This window comes from Anser anser, assembly GCF_964211835.1.
Source record: "Anser anser genome assembly, chromosome: 4".
Taxonomy (NCBI): Eukaryota; Metazoa; Chordata; class Aves; order Anseriformes; family Anatidae; genus Anser; species Anser anser.
Window position 1 is genome coordinate 6,442,720 of NC_139724.1, and position 17,930 is coordinate 6,460,649.

Here is a 17,930-nt window from a genome sequence, read left to right on the forward strand (position 1 = left end):
GAACATCCAAGATGACTTCTGTCCCCACAGCCAACTGGAGCGTGAGCAGCAGGTGGAACAGCAGCCTCGCTGCAGCGGGCGATCCCTGGGGACAGGCGCTGGGAGCCCCAGCTGGAAATGCTTCTACCCCCGTGGCAGCCAACTTCTCCAATCAGTTTGTGCAGCCCTCCTGGCGCATCGCCCTGTGGTCCCTGGCATACGGCGCTGTGGTGGCGGTGGCCATTTTTGGGAATCTCATCGTCATCTGGATCATCCTGGCTCATAAGCGCATGCGGACGGTGACCAATTACTTCCTGGTGAACCTGGCCTTCTCCGATGCCTCCATGGCTGCTTTCAACACTCTCATCAACTTCATCTACGCGCTGCACAGCGAGTGGTACTTTGGGGAGGCTTACTGCCGCTTCCACAACTTCTTCCCCATCACAGCTGTCTTCGCCAGCATCTACTCCATGACGGCGATTGCCGTGGACAGGTGAGAAAAGAGAGGAAAAGCACAGGGGTGAGAGACTGGGATCAGATTTGCTGCTGAAATAAAAATTCAAAGTTAACAACTATTAAGTGACGAGAGGCAGAGTCCTCAATAGTTCATTGATTGCGCTCTTCTCCTTCAAGATCTCTCCCTGCCACTGTTTTTCTCCTTGTCTTTGGTCTTTCTCCTTCAGCCTTTCATTTGTTTTACTCTCTTGCTTTCTTTTACAACAAATGCTCCCTCTCTTTGACTTCAGCTGCTCTCTGTGTTCCATCTTCTAGTACTAATTCTGTGACAACAGCTGTTGCTCGGGTTTTTGCTTTCCCCACCTGCCAGAACAGTATCTCTCCCTTAGTTGATGCCATCTAATTCATAATGATGAGGAGCTGTAGAGATTGCATGTGAAGGGAGGGAATTTCAAATTTCCCTCCTCTTTGTATTTCTGCATCTGGCAGAGGCATTTGCCTCCTCCTCAGAAATCACTCCAGACTTTGTTTTTAATAGCTCTCCTCACAGAAAGCTCTGAGCTGCCTGGTTCCTCCTGATTTTAACTAATGAGACTATTTAGGCTGCCATCTGTGCATACCCAGAGGTCTGGTAAGAACGTGGATTCAAAGTGCTTGATTTTTTTTCTGATTACTTGCGGCAAAGCAGCCTTTGAGATTGTGAAAAAAACCAGGACGGGGAAAAAACTTTACCTTTGTGCTCTTGACAGTAATTGAATAAGACAGCTGTAGTCTCCATACGGCAAAGGGGAGATAGAGTTGTCAGATTTCCAACAGAGGTGCCTTAATGGGCCATCCTTCTTAGAAGATGTTGTGATTCTCCGCTAGGAAATTTTCCTTTCTTTATGATCATTTTCACACGTGCTGTGCTGGAGGGATAAGTTTACACATGCTTCAGAAAACCAATAAATTCCTGAATTTTCGTTCTGAAAAACAGATTGTACTTCAGATCTCTTTGCTTTTTGCAATGCAGTGAAATTACTCACAAAAGTCCTTTCCACGTACCAAAATCATGTTGTGCGTCCTACATGAAGTGACGTGGCACAGCTGTAGAACTTTCAGGTGACGGTAGTTAAGATTTTGTAAGGTTCAACCCATTTTCCAAAACTTTATAAACGTCTTGTTTCCAGGTGCAAAGACTGGGAAATACGTTGCACTTTTCTTGGTGCTGTGCACAAAGACTTGACGATTTTTTGTTGGCTGTATTAATTGCAGATTTTAGGTGGCATTCTCAGCCAGATGCTGAGAATTCCTCTTCTGTAAAGCTGGAAATGCTACTGGAAATGAGATTCGTAGCAGCTCTTCTACCTCTCTGCTCTTGGGATGGGTGAAAACAGGAGGAGATCAGTGCACTTTCCTCCTGCTAGTGATGCACTGTTCCCAACTGTTACTTTCCACAAATAAAGGAGGAGGTAGTGCAAAGCCAGTGATACTATCTTTAGCGAGGCAAAGATTTCTTCCAATTCTTGCCAATTCAGGTTTAACTTACGATTCTCACCTAGTTTGAGCTTTTCAGAAAGATTAATTTTTTTTAGTTGATGCTGAGGATTTAACTGTTACTGCTGGAGCTGTCAGTGTTTTGGCTGAGCCAAGTTACTAGGATGTTCTGAGTAAGGTCTTTTCATTTTTCTGACAAAAATATCAACAGAGATGTAGTATGTACCATCCTAAAAGTTCCTAAATATGCTAGGAAACTGGAAATGAAGGAGAAGTTGTTTTGTGTAATACAATTCCTTGGGATACAGAAAGATGCTTTTCTGGAGTGAGTGAAGAATAGCTCTGCTCCACGCTGACTGTTAGAAGTGCAATGATCAGATATAAATACATTGGAATGTTTTCCTTGGTTTAACAGTGTCAAATACTTGATGCTCAGTAGCGAGTTAGTTACTGCTGCTACTTCGTCTGATCTATTTTTTGTCTCAAAAAAAAAAAAAGAAAGAATCACAGCTTTCCCACCATCACCACAATTTCAAAGCTCACCTGCCCCCAGACAAAGACAATTCAAAACATGCCCTTATTCCCTTGGGGGAGCACAGTGAACAATACCACGGCTGGTTTTAGGCAAGCTCTCTATAGTAGTAAGGAGCCTCATTTAAGACAAACTTAAAAGCACTCTGACACTCCTTCCTGATTCACACTGCCATTCCTTTTCCTTTTATACCAAACCACATCTGATGTATTCAGCACCTTTAACCATTTCCTGGTTAACTCTCTGCAGAGTCAAGAGGAAAACTGATGGTCAAAATGAAACTTGAAAAATCTCCTTGGATGTACTGTCTGCCATATTCCACAGCACAGATCTGCTGGGGGGATATATTTTAAAACATTGGTTCCTAGTTGCCTTTTGTAAAAGTTCAGCCAATGCTTCAGACAGGAGACTGTGCTTTAGTTTTGACCCAGTAAAGTCGTCCTTACAGGTTTATATTCATTTGAAAAAAACAATAATACTACAAGTCAGGGTTAAGCTACCCAGGGAGCTGAAAGAATGGGATCACGTCAGATGATTTAGCAGTAGAAAGTGTTAACATCCCAAAATACTGAAAAGTCATGGTTTGCAACTCATCAGAAAGATTTGCTTTTTTGATCATTTTAGACCATATTAACATCCACAGAGAATGAATGAGTCACTGCGACTCTAGACATTACTGAGCAGAGGTCACAGGCAGCACAATTTTCCTTTCATGCCTGATTCTGTGCATAAGGTTTCTGTAGACGATACTGTCTAAAATGTGTACACCGTGAAATTGCTGGGCTGACACAGACTTCTGTGGAGTAGGCAGTTCCTACAGTAGGATGTGCTGGGTCTGGTGCTGAGGATGAAAATGTCCAAGATTACTATCCTGTCTAACATATGGCTGCCTGGCCACTGAACACAGACTCAAATGTGTGGGTTTATTCACATTTCTGACCACCCCTTCTTCATGGTCTTCTGCTTCTTTTCCAACAGGCTGTTTGCAGTGTACTGCAGGAGTGACACAGGCAGTTTTAACCAAGGCAGCTCAAGTGTGAGAAGCAGCACAGATTTCACTCTGCACTGCTCCACAGGCAGTCATATACTCCTTCTGCTCATGCCCAGAGCTGCACAGTGCCACAGTTACATCACTTCCAGTGGTCACTATAGTTCCTTTAGCTACCTTTTGGGGACGAACTCTTAAAATACTCCTAAAATGAACTGAACAAGGGATAGGCCATCTGGATCCATCCATTGAAGACCCACTGTCCCATTCCCAGTAGCATTTAGCATGCAAAAAGTAGTGGTTCATGTATGCTGATATTTTATGTCCAGACCCAAGACTGTCTCTTTCTAGGACCAGCTCTAAGTATACAGGCCTAGAAAACCTCTGCACATATCTGAGGGCTACAGTGGAAGTTTGGAGATGTAGCAACATAGCATGAAATAGCATGCCTTCAGTAGAACATTAGTTTTTGTCTATGCTTTTTTTTCCTGTTATTAGCACATCTGCAGAACGACTTCCTCAGTTACTGTTTTCTCAGCAATTCCACAATGATTTCTGTATTTCATTAAGTTTAACTCTTTGTAAAAGCAACTGCTGTGGAATTAAACAAGGTATTCCAACAGTGACAGTGAGTAGTTGCTGATCCTGTTCGCATCTTACTACTTCTTTCTTCCTAGTATGTAAACAAACTTTTGAAGAACTATTACTTAGGTATTAGGTATCTTCATATGCAAAAGTACTTGAAAAGAATTATATATAAATATGCCAACAGATCATACAAATATAAATAAAATTACATTTACAATACACTGAAATTCTGCATTACTGCAAAACACCCTACAAGGCTCACTGCTGCTCAACACAGGTGAACACAGTAGCATCAAAATGGTGTGCTGGTATCAAGGTTCTAAGTAATTATTCTTTACCAATTATTGGGAAAAGAAAAAAGAGAAAACCATGAATTTCACCTAATCTTTTTAAAGATCAGAGTCTGCCAAATGTTACCCATCTATCCTAGCCCTATACTCTGAAGAAGTCCTAGCCCATTTTTCAGGTCTGCTAATTGGAGTGTCAAAGCTCTTACAGTACAATAATGACAAAATAAAGTCCTATGTTAAAGAGAATTCAAGTTTCGTGGACTTTTTTTTTAATCCCAGAACTTCCCTCACATGTTGTGTTCACATGAACTTCAGAGCTGTTACAATGTGCTGCCTCTGAGAGCCATTAATAATGACAGTCCCATAATTAACTTCAAATCAGAAGCTTATCGAAGTAAATCACCATTTTTTAAACTTAATGTACCAAAGTCCCATTATGATTTCAATAATAACTTCATCTTCTTTGGTCCTTCTGATAGAGCAAAATGCACTTTTTCTTGCCCTCCACAGAACTGTGTCTGCAACTATATTTTTAAGAGGAATGAGGCTATTAAAATTAGAGCTGAGACAGGTACTTTGGCACTCTTATTCCTGGTACCTCAGACAGCCTGTTTAAGCAGGACTACACAGCACCATGTGGTTGGCCTGGATAACAGGTTGATATGAGGCATCAGAAAATGACGGTCTTTTTTAAAGTTTGGCAGACTCAAAGAATCAAATCAACAATCAAACAATTTGCAGCAGAAGGAAAATCAGAACCCAAGAGCTATGGGCCCTGCTTTCTCTTTCCCAGCACCCTTACACTCATTTTGCTGAACATGAATCAAACTCAAAATCAAATCAACCTTTCCTAACAAAATATTGGATAATTGCAGAATCTCTGTGTTTCAGAATATGACTGAGTCTTGTTATTACAGTCTCTGCTTCCTTTTGGTTGCCCTTCTCCTTTCTTTTCAATAAGCTTCCTTAAGTTCTCATTGTTCCCCCTTTCTACATCGAACACTACTATAGCAGATGGTTTGGGGCCTTTATTGTTTCTTCCAAGATGTTAAAACTGGGCACACTAACCACTATTTGAAAAATAATATTTAAGCCAGATTCTAGGCATTGTGTGAGATCATCTCAAGAGCCTCTTGTCTACTTTGGGCTTCTCCTTGTAGATACTCCATAGAGCAGTCGTTAATGTTGTCTAAGCATTTAGTTTATGTCTACACCAAAGTCATTATCATCTTCTATTATTATTGCATTACCTGCTCTCACAGCTTTTCTAATCTCCTTTGGCATTTCACCATTATTACTGTAAATTAGCTGAGTATATAATCCTAAAGTTTATTTTTTCAGTCACATTTGGAGTTTCAAACTGTAAAATTTTATATTGTTTATAAGTACTTTTGCTTTATCTGACTTGATTTTAAACTATATTTAAAATTCTGTTTCATTCCTCTTATTGAATGCTCTAACCTCTTCTTTTATGAACCTTTATACTGCAGTGTTAGGTTCTTCCTACCAATTTCCTGGTATATCTATTGCATCAATATCATTATTCAAAACTTGTCGGTCTTGTTTTCTACCTTATTTCTTAGGCTTCTAATATATCTACAGAAGTACACATATACATGGGTCAGTTTTCTATTTTCCAGTAACATTGCTCAATTACTAATGGTTGTTAATAATTCCTCTATATAGTCATATAGTCATTAGGCTTCAGCGTAAGTAATGAGATACAAACCTGTAATAGAAGACAATTGCAAGCTGTAAGCACATGGTTCAGTTTATCAAACAAAACCAGAATTCATCATGTGTACATGGTATCACTCAAATACCACCTAGGCTCTTCAAGCTCTCTAAGTGTACGCTGCCAGAAGGGCTATTGTCACAAAGCAGTACCGCAAGCCCTGTAAATGAATCTGTTACTGAAATCCTGAAGTAGGCAGCTGGCACATTGAAAAATGCACGTTCTTTCCAGCAGAATACATTTTGGCATCTGGCTCTGAATGAGTTTCTATTCCTGGGATAAATTGTTCAAGGCCTTCACGTGCCTTAAACATTTTAAAACTGATAAACCTGTCAAACCGTACTTTTGCATCTTTGTTGTAGAATAACATTATGTAGTTAATTGCCTGAGTGTCACCTGTCCCACGTGCTCAGAAACACCGAAGAACAGGGAAATGCGTATGTGAAATAATGACATCAAACGTGTCTAATAGGCTCGGATATGGAGTGCACAGGGCATGACAGCATGTTGTGGTCGTATGGTAGCAGCCTCAGCAAAGGACGCATGCCAAAAACATATATGCTAGTATTTGTATTGGTAATTGAACTCGTACGGGGCATGGTACCAAGCTTTTTGTGCTTGGCTCACCACTGCACAGAGGAGGCTGAAGAAATGGCAGGAAGAAAACCTGCCCAGCCAGCTGCCGTTGCCTGCACACAGCTCAGCCCAAACAGACCTGCAGACTTTGGCCTCTCACTCCCCTTCTCTCTGAAAGTCATTCAAAGGAAAGATGTCTCAGAGAATTGATTTCCGTGTACAGGGAAGAGAAGAGAGAACTTGCACTGAAAACCAGGTAGAGATGAACATAGGGATGAGAAACAAGTCAGATGGGTTTCTTTCCAGGTTTCTTGTGCTTTACAAACTATCTTCCACAGACAGAACCCCCTTATATCTGAGAACGTTTTCATCCATAAAGATGGATGAAGGGAGATTCTATAACCTCACAATGCTGTTTTCTCACATCTGATTGTTATTTAGCTTTACCTGCCTCTGGTATCCTATAACTGTACACAAAATACCATCTGCCTTTCCCCCAAACTAAAGCTTAATGCAGCTTTTTGTCCAAACTAATGGATGACTTTATAGTATTGCATCAGCCTTGGTCGTTGAGTAACATGAAGAGAAAAATGCAAATATATGCTTTTAAAATTATTACTATTATTTCTATTTTTACTATTACTACTTTGCCAGTCAAACAATAGAATTCAAATGGGAAATACCTTCCCCATTCTCTGTGTTCCCAGAATTTATATTTTTAGATGAATCATGCGGTATTTCTGGATTACAGTATATAGGATGCCCTCTAAAAATATTAGTTTTCAGAACTAGAAAGAAAAAGTTGAACAGGAGAGCTTTAAGAGTTCAAAAATCAATAGGTGAAACACAAAGGATTCTGTTTTAAATGTCATTTATAAGTACACCACATGACTTGGGGCCCTGAAATGATTTTCTTGGTTTGACAATTCTCTCTTTCTTTCTTTCTGAGAAAAGAGGTGAAATGATTTCGGCAGAATATCCTGATCCAATTGCTACAGGATTCAGACTGTCAGAGACAGGAAAAATAAGCCATTTCTTGCTGTGGTATAAGCTCACAATGATCAAGCAAAAATACAGAACCTTTGGGTTTTTTGTCAAAATTATTGTCGGAGTTACATTATTGGTAACATACTGAGACAGTTTGGGAATAAATACAGGCACAACAGCTTTTTTTTGCTTGTTTTGCATTGAGTAAATACTCGATTTAACAAGCTGCTTCATAAAGTGCAGTGAAAAGACTGAGGTTGATAAGCCAATCTCTCCAGCAGCATAATCATATACAATGGTTTGGGTTGGAAGGGACCTTAAAGATCATCTAATTCCAGCCCCCAAGCAACGTTTACAACAGCAACTAACCCCAAGTCTTCCTGTCCAAGGCAGGAAACAACATCTGACAAGTTCAAACCAGATGTTCAAATGAGAATTTCATTTTAGACAGTCTCTTAGGCTTAAATACATTTTTAAGTGCCCTTATCCATAGCTTAATAAAAACTATTGAAAGATACATCTGTAGTCTATTGTGGAATATAACCTGCAGCACTTTTCCAAAGATAGTTGAGGGCTTGGTTTTGTTTTGTTTTTGTTTGTTTTCCTTGAATATTATTGTCTACATACATGTATTTCTGATTGTTTAGCAAAGAAAAGACAAATTTGTATCATTCACAATATTTATGTCTGGCCAAAACAAAGTTATCTCAAAACAAATGCAGCCTACCACCCCATAGCAGGACAAGAACCTAAGTATAACTCACGGTTGGATAAACTAGGTTGATTGTTTTGTATTACACTCATCTTTACAGTTTTAACACGGATTAAGTCAAAGTTTTAAAATGAACTATCACTGGCCTCTAAATCAATTTTAGGGATGAGAGCAGAAATTTCCTAGGGATACATTCTGCTGACCACATAAAAAGACCCTGATTTTGATGGGATTTCTCCTTTGGTCTTAGCCTGCAGAAGTCATCCTAATGTAAAGCAGAAAGTTTCTCATCACAAAAGGTGTTCACACATAGGCAGATAAATGACAGCTGTAACAGGGCTGTGTGTTTTACTGTTGTGAAGTAAGGGTTCTTTATCATACATTGCACTGAAATAATTCAATTTTGATTCATAATAAATGACTCATTACCAGTTGCTATAGTCAGTTAATGAACCAAGGTGTCAACAATCTTCTTATAATCTGACAGCGTCTGAGCTAACTATGGAGAATGGAATAACCTATCTGCCTCCATATCTGTCCTAGCTATTCATCCTGGCAAGGAGAAAGAAAAAAGCCATTCAGATGGCAATGTCAGAAATGTAGGCAATAACAGAGCAGGCTGTGGTCTGTGCATATGGAGCTGTTTTTTCAGACTTTGCATAGAAATTGGTTCTTCATAGCCCAGGTAGATTGAACTCAGAGAAAAGGAGAAACAGAAGCTCTCCTGTCAGGAGAAGTCCCTTAGTCCAATTTATGAGAAAGACCAACGAAAACTGTTATCCCTTTTCAAAGAATATGCATAGCTACAGCATACCTCCCATAAAATCAGTTACAGACACAAAAATTACACACATTGTCAATAACTGAAATGTTCCTCAAGTAGGAAGCGTGTTTTAGGAGGACTCAGCCATACTGAGGAATATCATAGAATCAGGTCGGCTTGGGTTGGAAGGGACCCTAGGGGCACCTCATTCCAACCCCCCTGCCGTGGGCAGGGATGCCACCCACTAGATCATGTTGCACAAGACCTTGTCCAACCTGGCCTTGAACAACTCCAGGGTGTTCAATACTGAATACCAGTATTCCTGTTTTAAGGGTTCTGATATGTATGATGTACCCAAAGCAAAGCACTGGGCATTACTCTTGATTTTACACAAACTACGGTATTACCCGCAGCTTGTAGCAGGTCAGCCATTCCCCCCAAGCAGCACATGTGTCTCTGGGTAAATCAAGTCCAAGTCACCCCTTTAGGATACAGCTCACTGACCTCTCAAACCTACAGAGTGTTTATTTATCTATCACACTGTCACATGCTCTTTCTTTAAGCTGTTAGCTCTAAGGTGAACACTGCATAACAGTAACATCGCTCCTTACAGATCCTTCTGGCCACGAAAAAACATTCTTGTTCAACCAAGACAGTCCTACAAAAATGCCAACAGCCATGCTCCTTGCAGAGAAAGTTAGTCTCAGTGAAGAACACGGATCACTTCCAGAAGAAAAGATTGAGGACTTGCACTGGTGGGCAGAAATCAATGTAGAAGTTGCAGATTTTTTTTTTTGTCAATCAAAAAATGCCTCTAAAATCTCAATGTTCATTCAGTCTCCTTTAATCTACTCTACCCACCTTACAGAGACATTTTATAGGACTTTCAATGACCATGTTTTAAATAAGGGACAGGGAATCACAGCAATTTCCGTAACTAAGTTTCTTAATTACCAGTTGATTCCAAATGCAATGATAGGAGACAAAGTTTCATATCAGCTATTTTTAGGGAACAACAGCATGTGTGTTCATGAAGTGCACTCTGCTATCTGCCATTGACAAGCCACTTATATGCATGCATTATCATTTTCTCTCAGTCTCTTCCTTTGCCAAATCCCTGTTGCAATCCCTCCCTTTGACAAATTTCCTGTTACAATCTGGGGCTGAACTGATGACTTCTTTCTCTACTTGATTTGATAAACACACTGTAAACAGGTGAAACAAATCACTTAGGATGATTAAAGGATTCCAGCTGTATCTCCAGATGGGAATTTGTAGGATCCAGTTTTCAATGCAGCATTTTTTGTGAGTGTCCAATGTATCTTTGCAACAATTTTCTAAATAACGTGTTAAAAGGGGAAAATTTTCCTGTCTGTATTAACCAATGCATGCAGTCTTACAAAAAGCTAAATAAGGATTATTTTTTACCTTCTACTGTCAGGACCATAATACACAGACTTAGGATGATTTTATAGTACTTAACCAGCTACCTGTCTCTCATGTTCTTTGCAAACTGTAGCAAGGACACAGCTACATGATTATGCTGTCATTATAAACAGTAATTTAAAGGGTTTACCAATGTTATTCAAATGAGGATTGTTTTATGGTTTCAGAGAAAACAGATATTTTTTTTTATTTGACAAACCTAAGAAACAAGTACCAAACAGTAAATTGTGGACTTCAGCCAAACTGAGCAGATCTGAAAGAAACTTGATCTTTCATAACCCTAGCAGATAAGAAAACAGTCTTGAAGGAAGGGGGCACTGCAGCAAGCACATCACCATGCGCCAGCCACTACACCTTGCAGCCTGACTGATTTCTCAAGTTCAATGGAAGGGCTCTTGGTGACTTCAGCAGTAATTAGCTAGGAACAAGAGTAACACCAGTTAAAGCTGAAAGAAGAGTGATGTCAGTGGGATATATTGTGATCACAGAAAAAAAATAATAAAAAAAGAAAAGGCTAGTGATGCTAGTGATTAAAGTGCTACCTAAAAATTCTTTAGAGAATGCACACACTCAGAACACAGCGCAGACGTTGAATAATTGAGATTCTTCCAAGTGTTGGCTTGAATCTCCACCTGCACATATTTACATTATTAAATTTCCAAATGTGCATAGTCCATTTTATAATTACCTTGCAAGTGTTAGTGTTTATGTTGGATAGGGTAATAATGGTTTTTGCTTATAGTGATAAATGAGCATAATAAGATAATTCTTCTCAGTTGATATGTACTTTAGATTCAGCTCCAACCCCCCCCCCCCCCTTACTGTGTGGAACAAGCTATCTGTGGCATTATTACCAGCTCCTTCTGGAGTAAGAAAGCATTAGAAGTCCAATCCTGAAACCGAAGATCTCAGTGAGAGACTGAACAATAAAAGTCCAATGACTGCAAAGCAAATGGGCACAGCAACTCACTGAATAATATTTGTGTGGCTACAGAACTTGTTTCAGCAGTGTAACCAGTCTTCAGTTGCTTGTAGTCATCATAAATCATCCTTCAGTGATGTGGCTATCACCCTTTAGTGTTTTCTCCCAACCCAAATTCTTTCCTTGCTTCTCTTTCTAATTTCCTGACATTCTTGTTTCACTTCTGTTCCTATGCATTTGCATTCAGCAGCCTGTTCCCTACCTCCGTTCTTTTGCTTTTGCTCCAGATCCTGTATCTTATCATTCTCCCTTTTATTCCTGGCCTCCTCACACAATCCTGTTTCTAGTAGATTTTAAACATCACCATTCAGTCAACAATTCAGACAGAATTTCTGCTGCTCTTCCTTGTAACTGGCACTTTGGCATTTGTTTCTGGCACTTTGCCATACGAAATGTATGAAAGTATATGAACTACAGTAAAGGAATGAGCCCTAATGATATAGCTAGACCATGAAAGAAGACAGGCAGTTGTCAGCCGTGCATAACTGGATGGTATAGGTGCAATATCCTGCATCATACAGACACATTATCTCACAGTTAGCCTCCTCACCTTCACTCATTTTCCAAGCAACACCTAAGCACAGCACCTCTAGCCCATTCTAGCAGGAGCTTTCATTCTTGATATGTGCTTGCAGCCCAGAAAGCCAACCGTATACTGGGCTGCTTCAAAAGAAGCACAGCCAGCAGGGCGAGGGAGGTGATTCTCCTTCTCTACTCAGAGCCTCCTGGAGTGCTGCGTTCAGCTCTGGGGGCCCCAGCACAAGAAGGACATGGATGTATTAGAGCAAGTCCAGAGGAGGGCCACGAAACAGAGCAAAGGGCTGGAGCACCTCTCCTGTGAAAGCAGGATGAGGGAGTTGGGGTTGTTCAGCCTGGAGAAGAGAAGGCTCCAGGGAGAACTCCTAATGGCCTTCCAGTACCTAAAGGGGGCCTTCTGGGAGGGACTCTTTGTCAGGGAGTGGAGTAACAGGACAAGGAGTAATGGTTTTAAACTAAAAAAGTGTAGATTTAGATTAGATATTAGGAAGAAATTCTTCGCTGTGAGGGTGGTGAGGCACTGGCACAGGTTGCCCAGAGAAGCTGTGGCTGCCCCATCCCTGGAGGTCCAGGCTGGATGGAGTTTTGGGCAGCCTGGTCTGGTGGGAGGTGTCCCTGCCCATGGCAGGGGGTTGGAACAGGATGGTCTTTAAGGTCCCTTCCAACCCAAACCTTTCTATGATTCTATGAAACACCCCAGCAAAAATGAACAGAGAGCAAAGGCAAGGGCCAATTGAAAAAATAGCGACTGCTCCTTGAGGAGATAGACAAACAACAACCCACACCTCTCAATACCAGCAACGACTAGGTACCATTTCCAGCAAGAAAAATTATCGTCAAGAGGGGGTAAGCTTCCTTCACAAATGACAGCTAACAGTTTGAGAAGGACTCAGTTCTCTTTTTGGCATCTTTTGGCTACATAAATTAACATCTGGAGACAGCTCAGCTACTCAGATATTTTTTAAATTTTGACTGACTATAATTTTCCCTATAAAAACACTACCAAACTCATATGACAAAATTTGAACAAGTGTAACAATTGCAGCTATAAAGCAATATCTCACTATGTTAATTAAGCAATTTTGTTTCTAAGAAAAGCCACTCAGGGAACATTAGATACTTAATTGTAATTGTTAGTCTACTAGTAAATTAGAATAAAACAGATTTGTTATCACAGGTTCAGTAACAGAGAGTTGTCAATACTCTCTGGTCACCTAAGCCTGTCCTACACGAAGGCGTTATTGAAGGAATACTCAAGGCTCCTCCACCTCCTTCCCATTTCATTTTGTTTGTTAGAATGACTGACTGCTATGTTTTTGTAATCCGTTTTCTGCAAAAGCTAGGCAGTTAGCTCATCACTCAAACTTCATCAACAAAGACAAGCAGAGTGCTTTTCTTCTGATCCCTGTCCTTTGGCTTATCTCGCTCAGATAGCCAACAGCTAAAATTTCTATTAGCACAGCTGCATGAGTCATTTCACACAAACAATCCAGCACTTTAAAGGGCAGTCACCAGACAGGGAGGTATAACAACACAATTTTGTCTTAGCCAAAGAGAAGTATTGTTGGTACCTACTGGGAATAAGAATAATATATCTGGGAATAAGAATAATTTGAACGTAACAAACATCTGACAATAGTACATAAAATAGTGTCAATCTGCAATCTGAAGAAAAATAACAATTGAAAGGAATGATTCCAGGCTGGGAGGAGCTGCCTTAAGAGTCCTACAGGCATATGAAAATGATGACTTGCTTATGGGTTACCACCTACTGCAGGTACAGATGATCAAGCACTTTGGACAGTATACGGCAACCCACACTCAAACTAGATCAGTTTGAGAGTCGGGATTCATGACTACAAAGTTATCATCACCAGGTTGGGAGAGAGGAGGATGGAACTAAGGGGTAGAGGGTAACAATCCAATTGATGCGTATTTTCATGAGGTCTGATACTATTTGAGGACAAAACACCGAGCACTAGAATAGAGTTATTTCCTCATAAAGCTAGTATGCAATACCAAAAGCATTGGCTTTAGCTCCCCGATCCCCCCCCCCCCCAAAAAAAAAAAAAAAAGAAAAAGAATAGACTTGAAATTCTAGATATGGAAATTGAGGATTCAGAACTGAATTTGTTTTCAATCACTCTGTTTCTGACAGCACTTAGATGTTTTAAGGTATTAGCATAGTTAATGCTATCAGGGGCTGAATGCCACAACGATGGCAGATGTTGGATTTATCATGTGTTTGATGGTTAACCATAAACTGAGGGATTTTTTTTGCTAAAACACATATCCATCCTATAATTACCTATCTCTCAAGTATGAAATTTTCAAAAAGTAGGAATATCTCAACTGAAGTTTGTTCGCCATAGCAGGTAAATATAGATGCAAAAGATTACTTGCATGTTTTTTTATCCAGAGCATTTCTACTATAAATATTATTTTTAGTGGCTTGTACTTAAAGACTTGGGCAAGTCTTACATGTGTAATGTAACAATGAGGACAAATCAAAATCGCACCTTCCTTTGTTTTAAATGAGTAACTGTAGTAGATCAGAGTAGATCAGTAGATCCAGAAAAAGGATTGATTCAAATCAATGGAAGCTTCTCCACTGATTTCAATGGACTTCAATTCAAACCCTACCTAAAAATCTAGCAAACTCTATGAATTTGGATGTGCATAGACCCAAGCACTCACCTACCACTATAAGAAAGGTTTTCATGATCTAAAGCTGAAGGCAAAGATGAGAACACAAAAAGTAAACGTCATGAATGGCTTTGAAAATGTTATGATCTATGAATGCCCAAAGGACAAATATAGACAAGAAAAATAACAGTAATCACACATATGTGTCACTTTGGAAGAGGATCTTCTAATTCAACATTACCTACACTCATTACCTGTGAGCATAAATTGGTGTTATAACTTCTAAGCCCCACAGCAACACGTAAAGTCTCAACAATAGAAAAAAATATACAAATACAATGAGAAAAAGTGATTCTTTTCCACACTCTTTGATACCTTCAGGATACAGTATTGCCATACAATGCTTTTTAATGTGTACATAATTTCCCACTAAAAAATAAATAAACCTCTGGATCTATCCCACTCCATCTTTATATGAGATAGAAATGTACAAAAAGAGTAGATGAAGAATCATAGTACTACTTATTGCAATTTCTTTAGAAGGTATAAATGACACGAGGAGAGAAGCAGTACTGGAAAGAGGTGAAAATATTTTATCTGCACACGTAGGCAGGAACAGGTGTAGTTTGATTTTCTAATTGCACTTAAAACCTGAAACAGACAGGGAAAATGACAGTAACCAGGCTAGAAGACTGGAAACCTACAGTGAAAGCCAAGACAAAGTCACAAACAAGAGGGCCTTTGGGAAACCCCTGATATACTCCAATAATCTTGTCAAAGATGATCAGATAACTAGACACGTACTGTGAAAGAGAGTAGAAGTATATGGGCCATAATTATTCCCTGGCAGTGAGTTTGTTTCTTCCTGAATCACTATTAATCTCTGTGACTGATGACAAACTGTTGAAACTAATCCAGGCATTCTCCTAGAATTTTGTAAAACTGTCAGTAGTGAAAAATTCAAGCTGGTTTTCATATTCATCACAGTTTCCTGCCTGCTTCAGGTGTTTTCATACTATATGAAAACAAACAAACAAACACAAGGAAACACAGAAAAGAGTATTTAAAATTTGTTTTCTTTTGACTTGTCCTAGTTTTTTCCTCAGGAGCTTCTTACAACATCACCATTCTAATTCTGATTCCAGAAACACAGTGTACAATGTCTATGCTATCAATGACTGCAGCAGGCAGATCTCCAGTCTCATGAATGAGCACAGACACATTGAATACTTCCATGGAAATATGTTGATTTAAACTGCTGATCTGTTAACTCCTACATTCACTCACAAAGAGCACTGCATTTCAATATTGAATAGAAAGATTTTTCTAATATGCCTGGGGAACCCTCTGGCTCTGGAGCAAAACAGAAATGTAAAAACAATTTATTTGTGTTTCTTTTGGAAGCATTAGTGTGTCAGATTAAAAAACATGTAGTTAGTTATTCAGTATGCTCCTTCAGTATACATATATTTATGTGTACATAACAGCGTACATAACTGTTATGTGTATATACAGATAGTATCTCCCTAGTTTTACAGAAGTCCACAAATTTCTCTAAATGTGATTCTGGTTGATACTTAACAGTATTCTTACCAACAGTGGAAAGAAATTGGGAACTGTTTCTATTTAACTAAAACTATTAATAATTTGGCAGGTCATTATTTGGTCATTGATAAATGAAACAACATAGAGTGATTAGGCAAGTTGGTTGAAAAGATGTCAATTTAGGGTTGAGTCTAAAAATCAAAGCAGTAGTCATGGTAAGAAAATGTAAAAAACATGGAATTTGTGGTACGAAGTATGTAAAATACAAAACCTCTGGGTCTCCTGCATTCCCTGCATCCGTACAAAGATCAAAGGACAGAAAGCAAGATGTGCTTTTCTCTTACTGTCTGCCTTGATGTTTTTACTCTAAAAAAACTTTAAAAATTTTACTCTTAAAAAACCTTTAAAATTGTAATTATTTAGAGTAATATTTTAATTATTTTATATGTGTTCTTCTAAAATTATTGATATACGTGGATTGCCAATACAATCATAGGGCAGCAATAAGAATGCTATCCCTCCCTAGAACATGGGAACTGAGAAAGCAAATGAGATGTTTTCATGCTTTATGCATATATTTCTCTTGATGCTCTTATCCCTTCTTCACTACCTGAGGCAAAGCTCGTATGGTTCCTTTCTCCATCTGTGTATGAACCAGCTACAGCCTGGGGTTCTTTGGCCAATGATCTGAAGTCAGTCAATGTCTGCTGAACAAAATGCATGAGAACTTATGAGGTTCCTGTAGCTACTCGACAGATGACTAATAATCCTGACAGCCTGGCTGTTAATTTTTAATTAGAGATAAATCCTGCATTATGTAGCAGAGTAAGAGAGGATCCAGATGCCTTGTTGCTTTTCAGTCAGGTAGTTCTGAATCCTGCAGTAGCAGGGTTACTAACTCCTTGAGATATTGTTGTTCTATTAGTATACACATGGTTGGCCAGGTGTCCCACAGTTTTCAGAAATTCAGTGAGCCTTTTGTTTCTTCCAGCACTGCCTGCAAGGCAGATGAACCACCCAAACAGCACAATGCCACCAGAACTCATGGAAGATAAATATCTCTGCTTTTATCCTTCTCCCAGTCCTAAGCTTTGGTTGATTCTAGATGCACACAAATCTCTGAAGGTTCCTTATGCACAGGTTTTTCCTTTCTTTTACAGGTACATGGCCATTATTGATCCCTTGAAACCCAGGCTCTCTGCAACTGCTACCAAGGTGGTCATTGGGAGCATTTGGATTTTGGCTTTCCTGTTAGCCTTTCCTCAGTGCCTCTACTCCATAACCAAGGTGATGCCTGGGAGAACTCTTTGCTATGTAGCATGGCCAGGTGGTCCAAAACAGCATTTTACGTAAGCTTTTGTTCCTTTACACTTGTGCATGGTGAAGTCTACACTTGCAATGGATGCTACACAGAGAATAGCATCAGTCATTGAGAGCAGGCCTTCTAAGCTAGGAAGATAGTGCACTTAAGTGATAAGTGGAAAAAAAAATATTTATTCTCTTCCATGAGCATTTTCCATTCCATGCTGCAATGTTTACCATCACTGCCTCACTTAAAATTACTACTTCCATACAGACAGAGTTAGTCAGAAATGGGTACAGAATTCCCAATTCAAAGCAAGCTTCCAGTTTATCCTAACAGGAAAACATGCGTTTCCAGCCTCTCCTTGTCATAATCAGATTTTTTCCTCT

At 39.5% G+C, this 17,930-nt stretch overlaps 1 protein-coding gene and 1 long non-coding RNA gene across 17 annotated transcripts in view; one reads left to right on the forward strand and one right to left on the reverse strand.

Annotated features, from left to right (window-relative positions):
• The window catches only part of LOC310899314, a 284,820-nt gene that overhangs the window by 182,305 nt on the left and 84,585 nt on the right, over positions 1–17,930 (reverse strand). For 2 of the 16 annotated variants that reach the window (XR_014584176.1, XR_014584178.1), the window contains one exon: positions 16,849–16,942. The exons of 12 other annotated variants lie outside the window; for them this stretch is intronic. This is a non-coding gene — a long non-coding RNA (uncharacterized lncRNA). Of the gene's footprint in view, positions 1–16,848; positions 16,946–17,930 lie in introns of all 16 variants that reach the window. 2 more of the 16 variants (XR_014584177.1, XR_014584179.1) reach the window with 1 other exon arrangement.
• TACR3 (tachykinin receptor 3) overlaps positions 12–17,930 on the forward strand; it is a gene marked incomplete at its 5' end in the record, with an annotated part of 49,684 nt that continues 31,765 nt past the window's right edge. Inside the window, 2 exons of the mRNA XM_083835557.1 lie at positions 12–472; positions 17,399–17,587. Of these exons, the coding sequence (XP_083691683.1) occupies positions 12–472; positions 17,399–17,587 (650 nt within the window). The remainder of the gene's footprint in view (positions 473–17,398; positions 17,588–17,930) is intronic.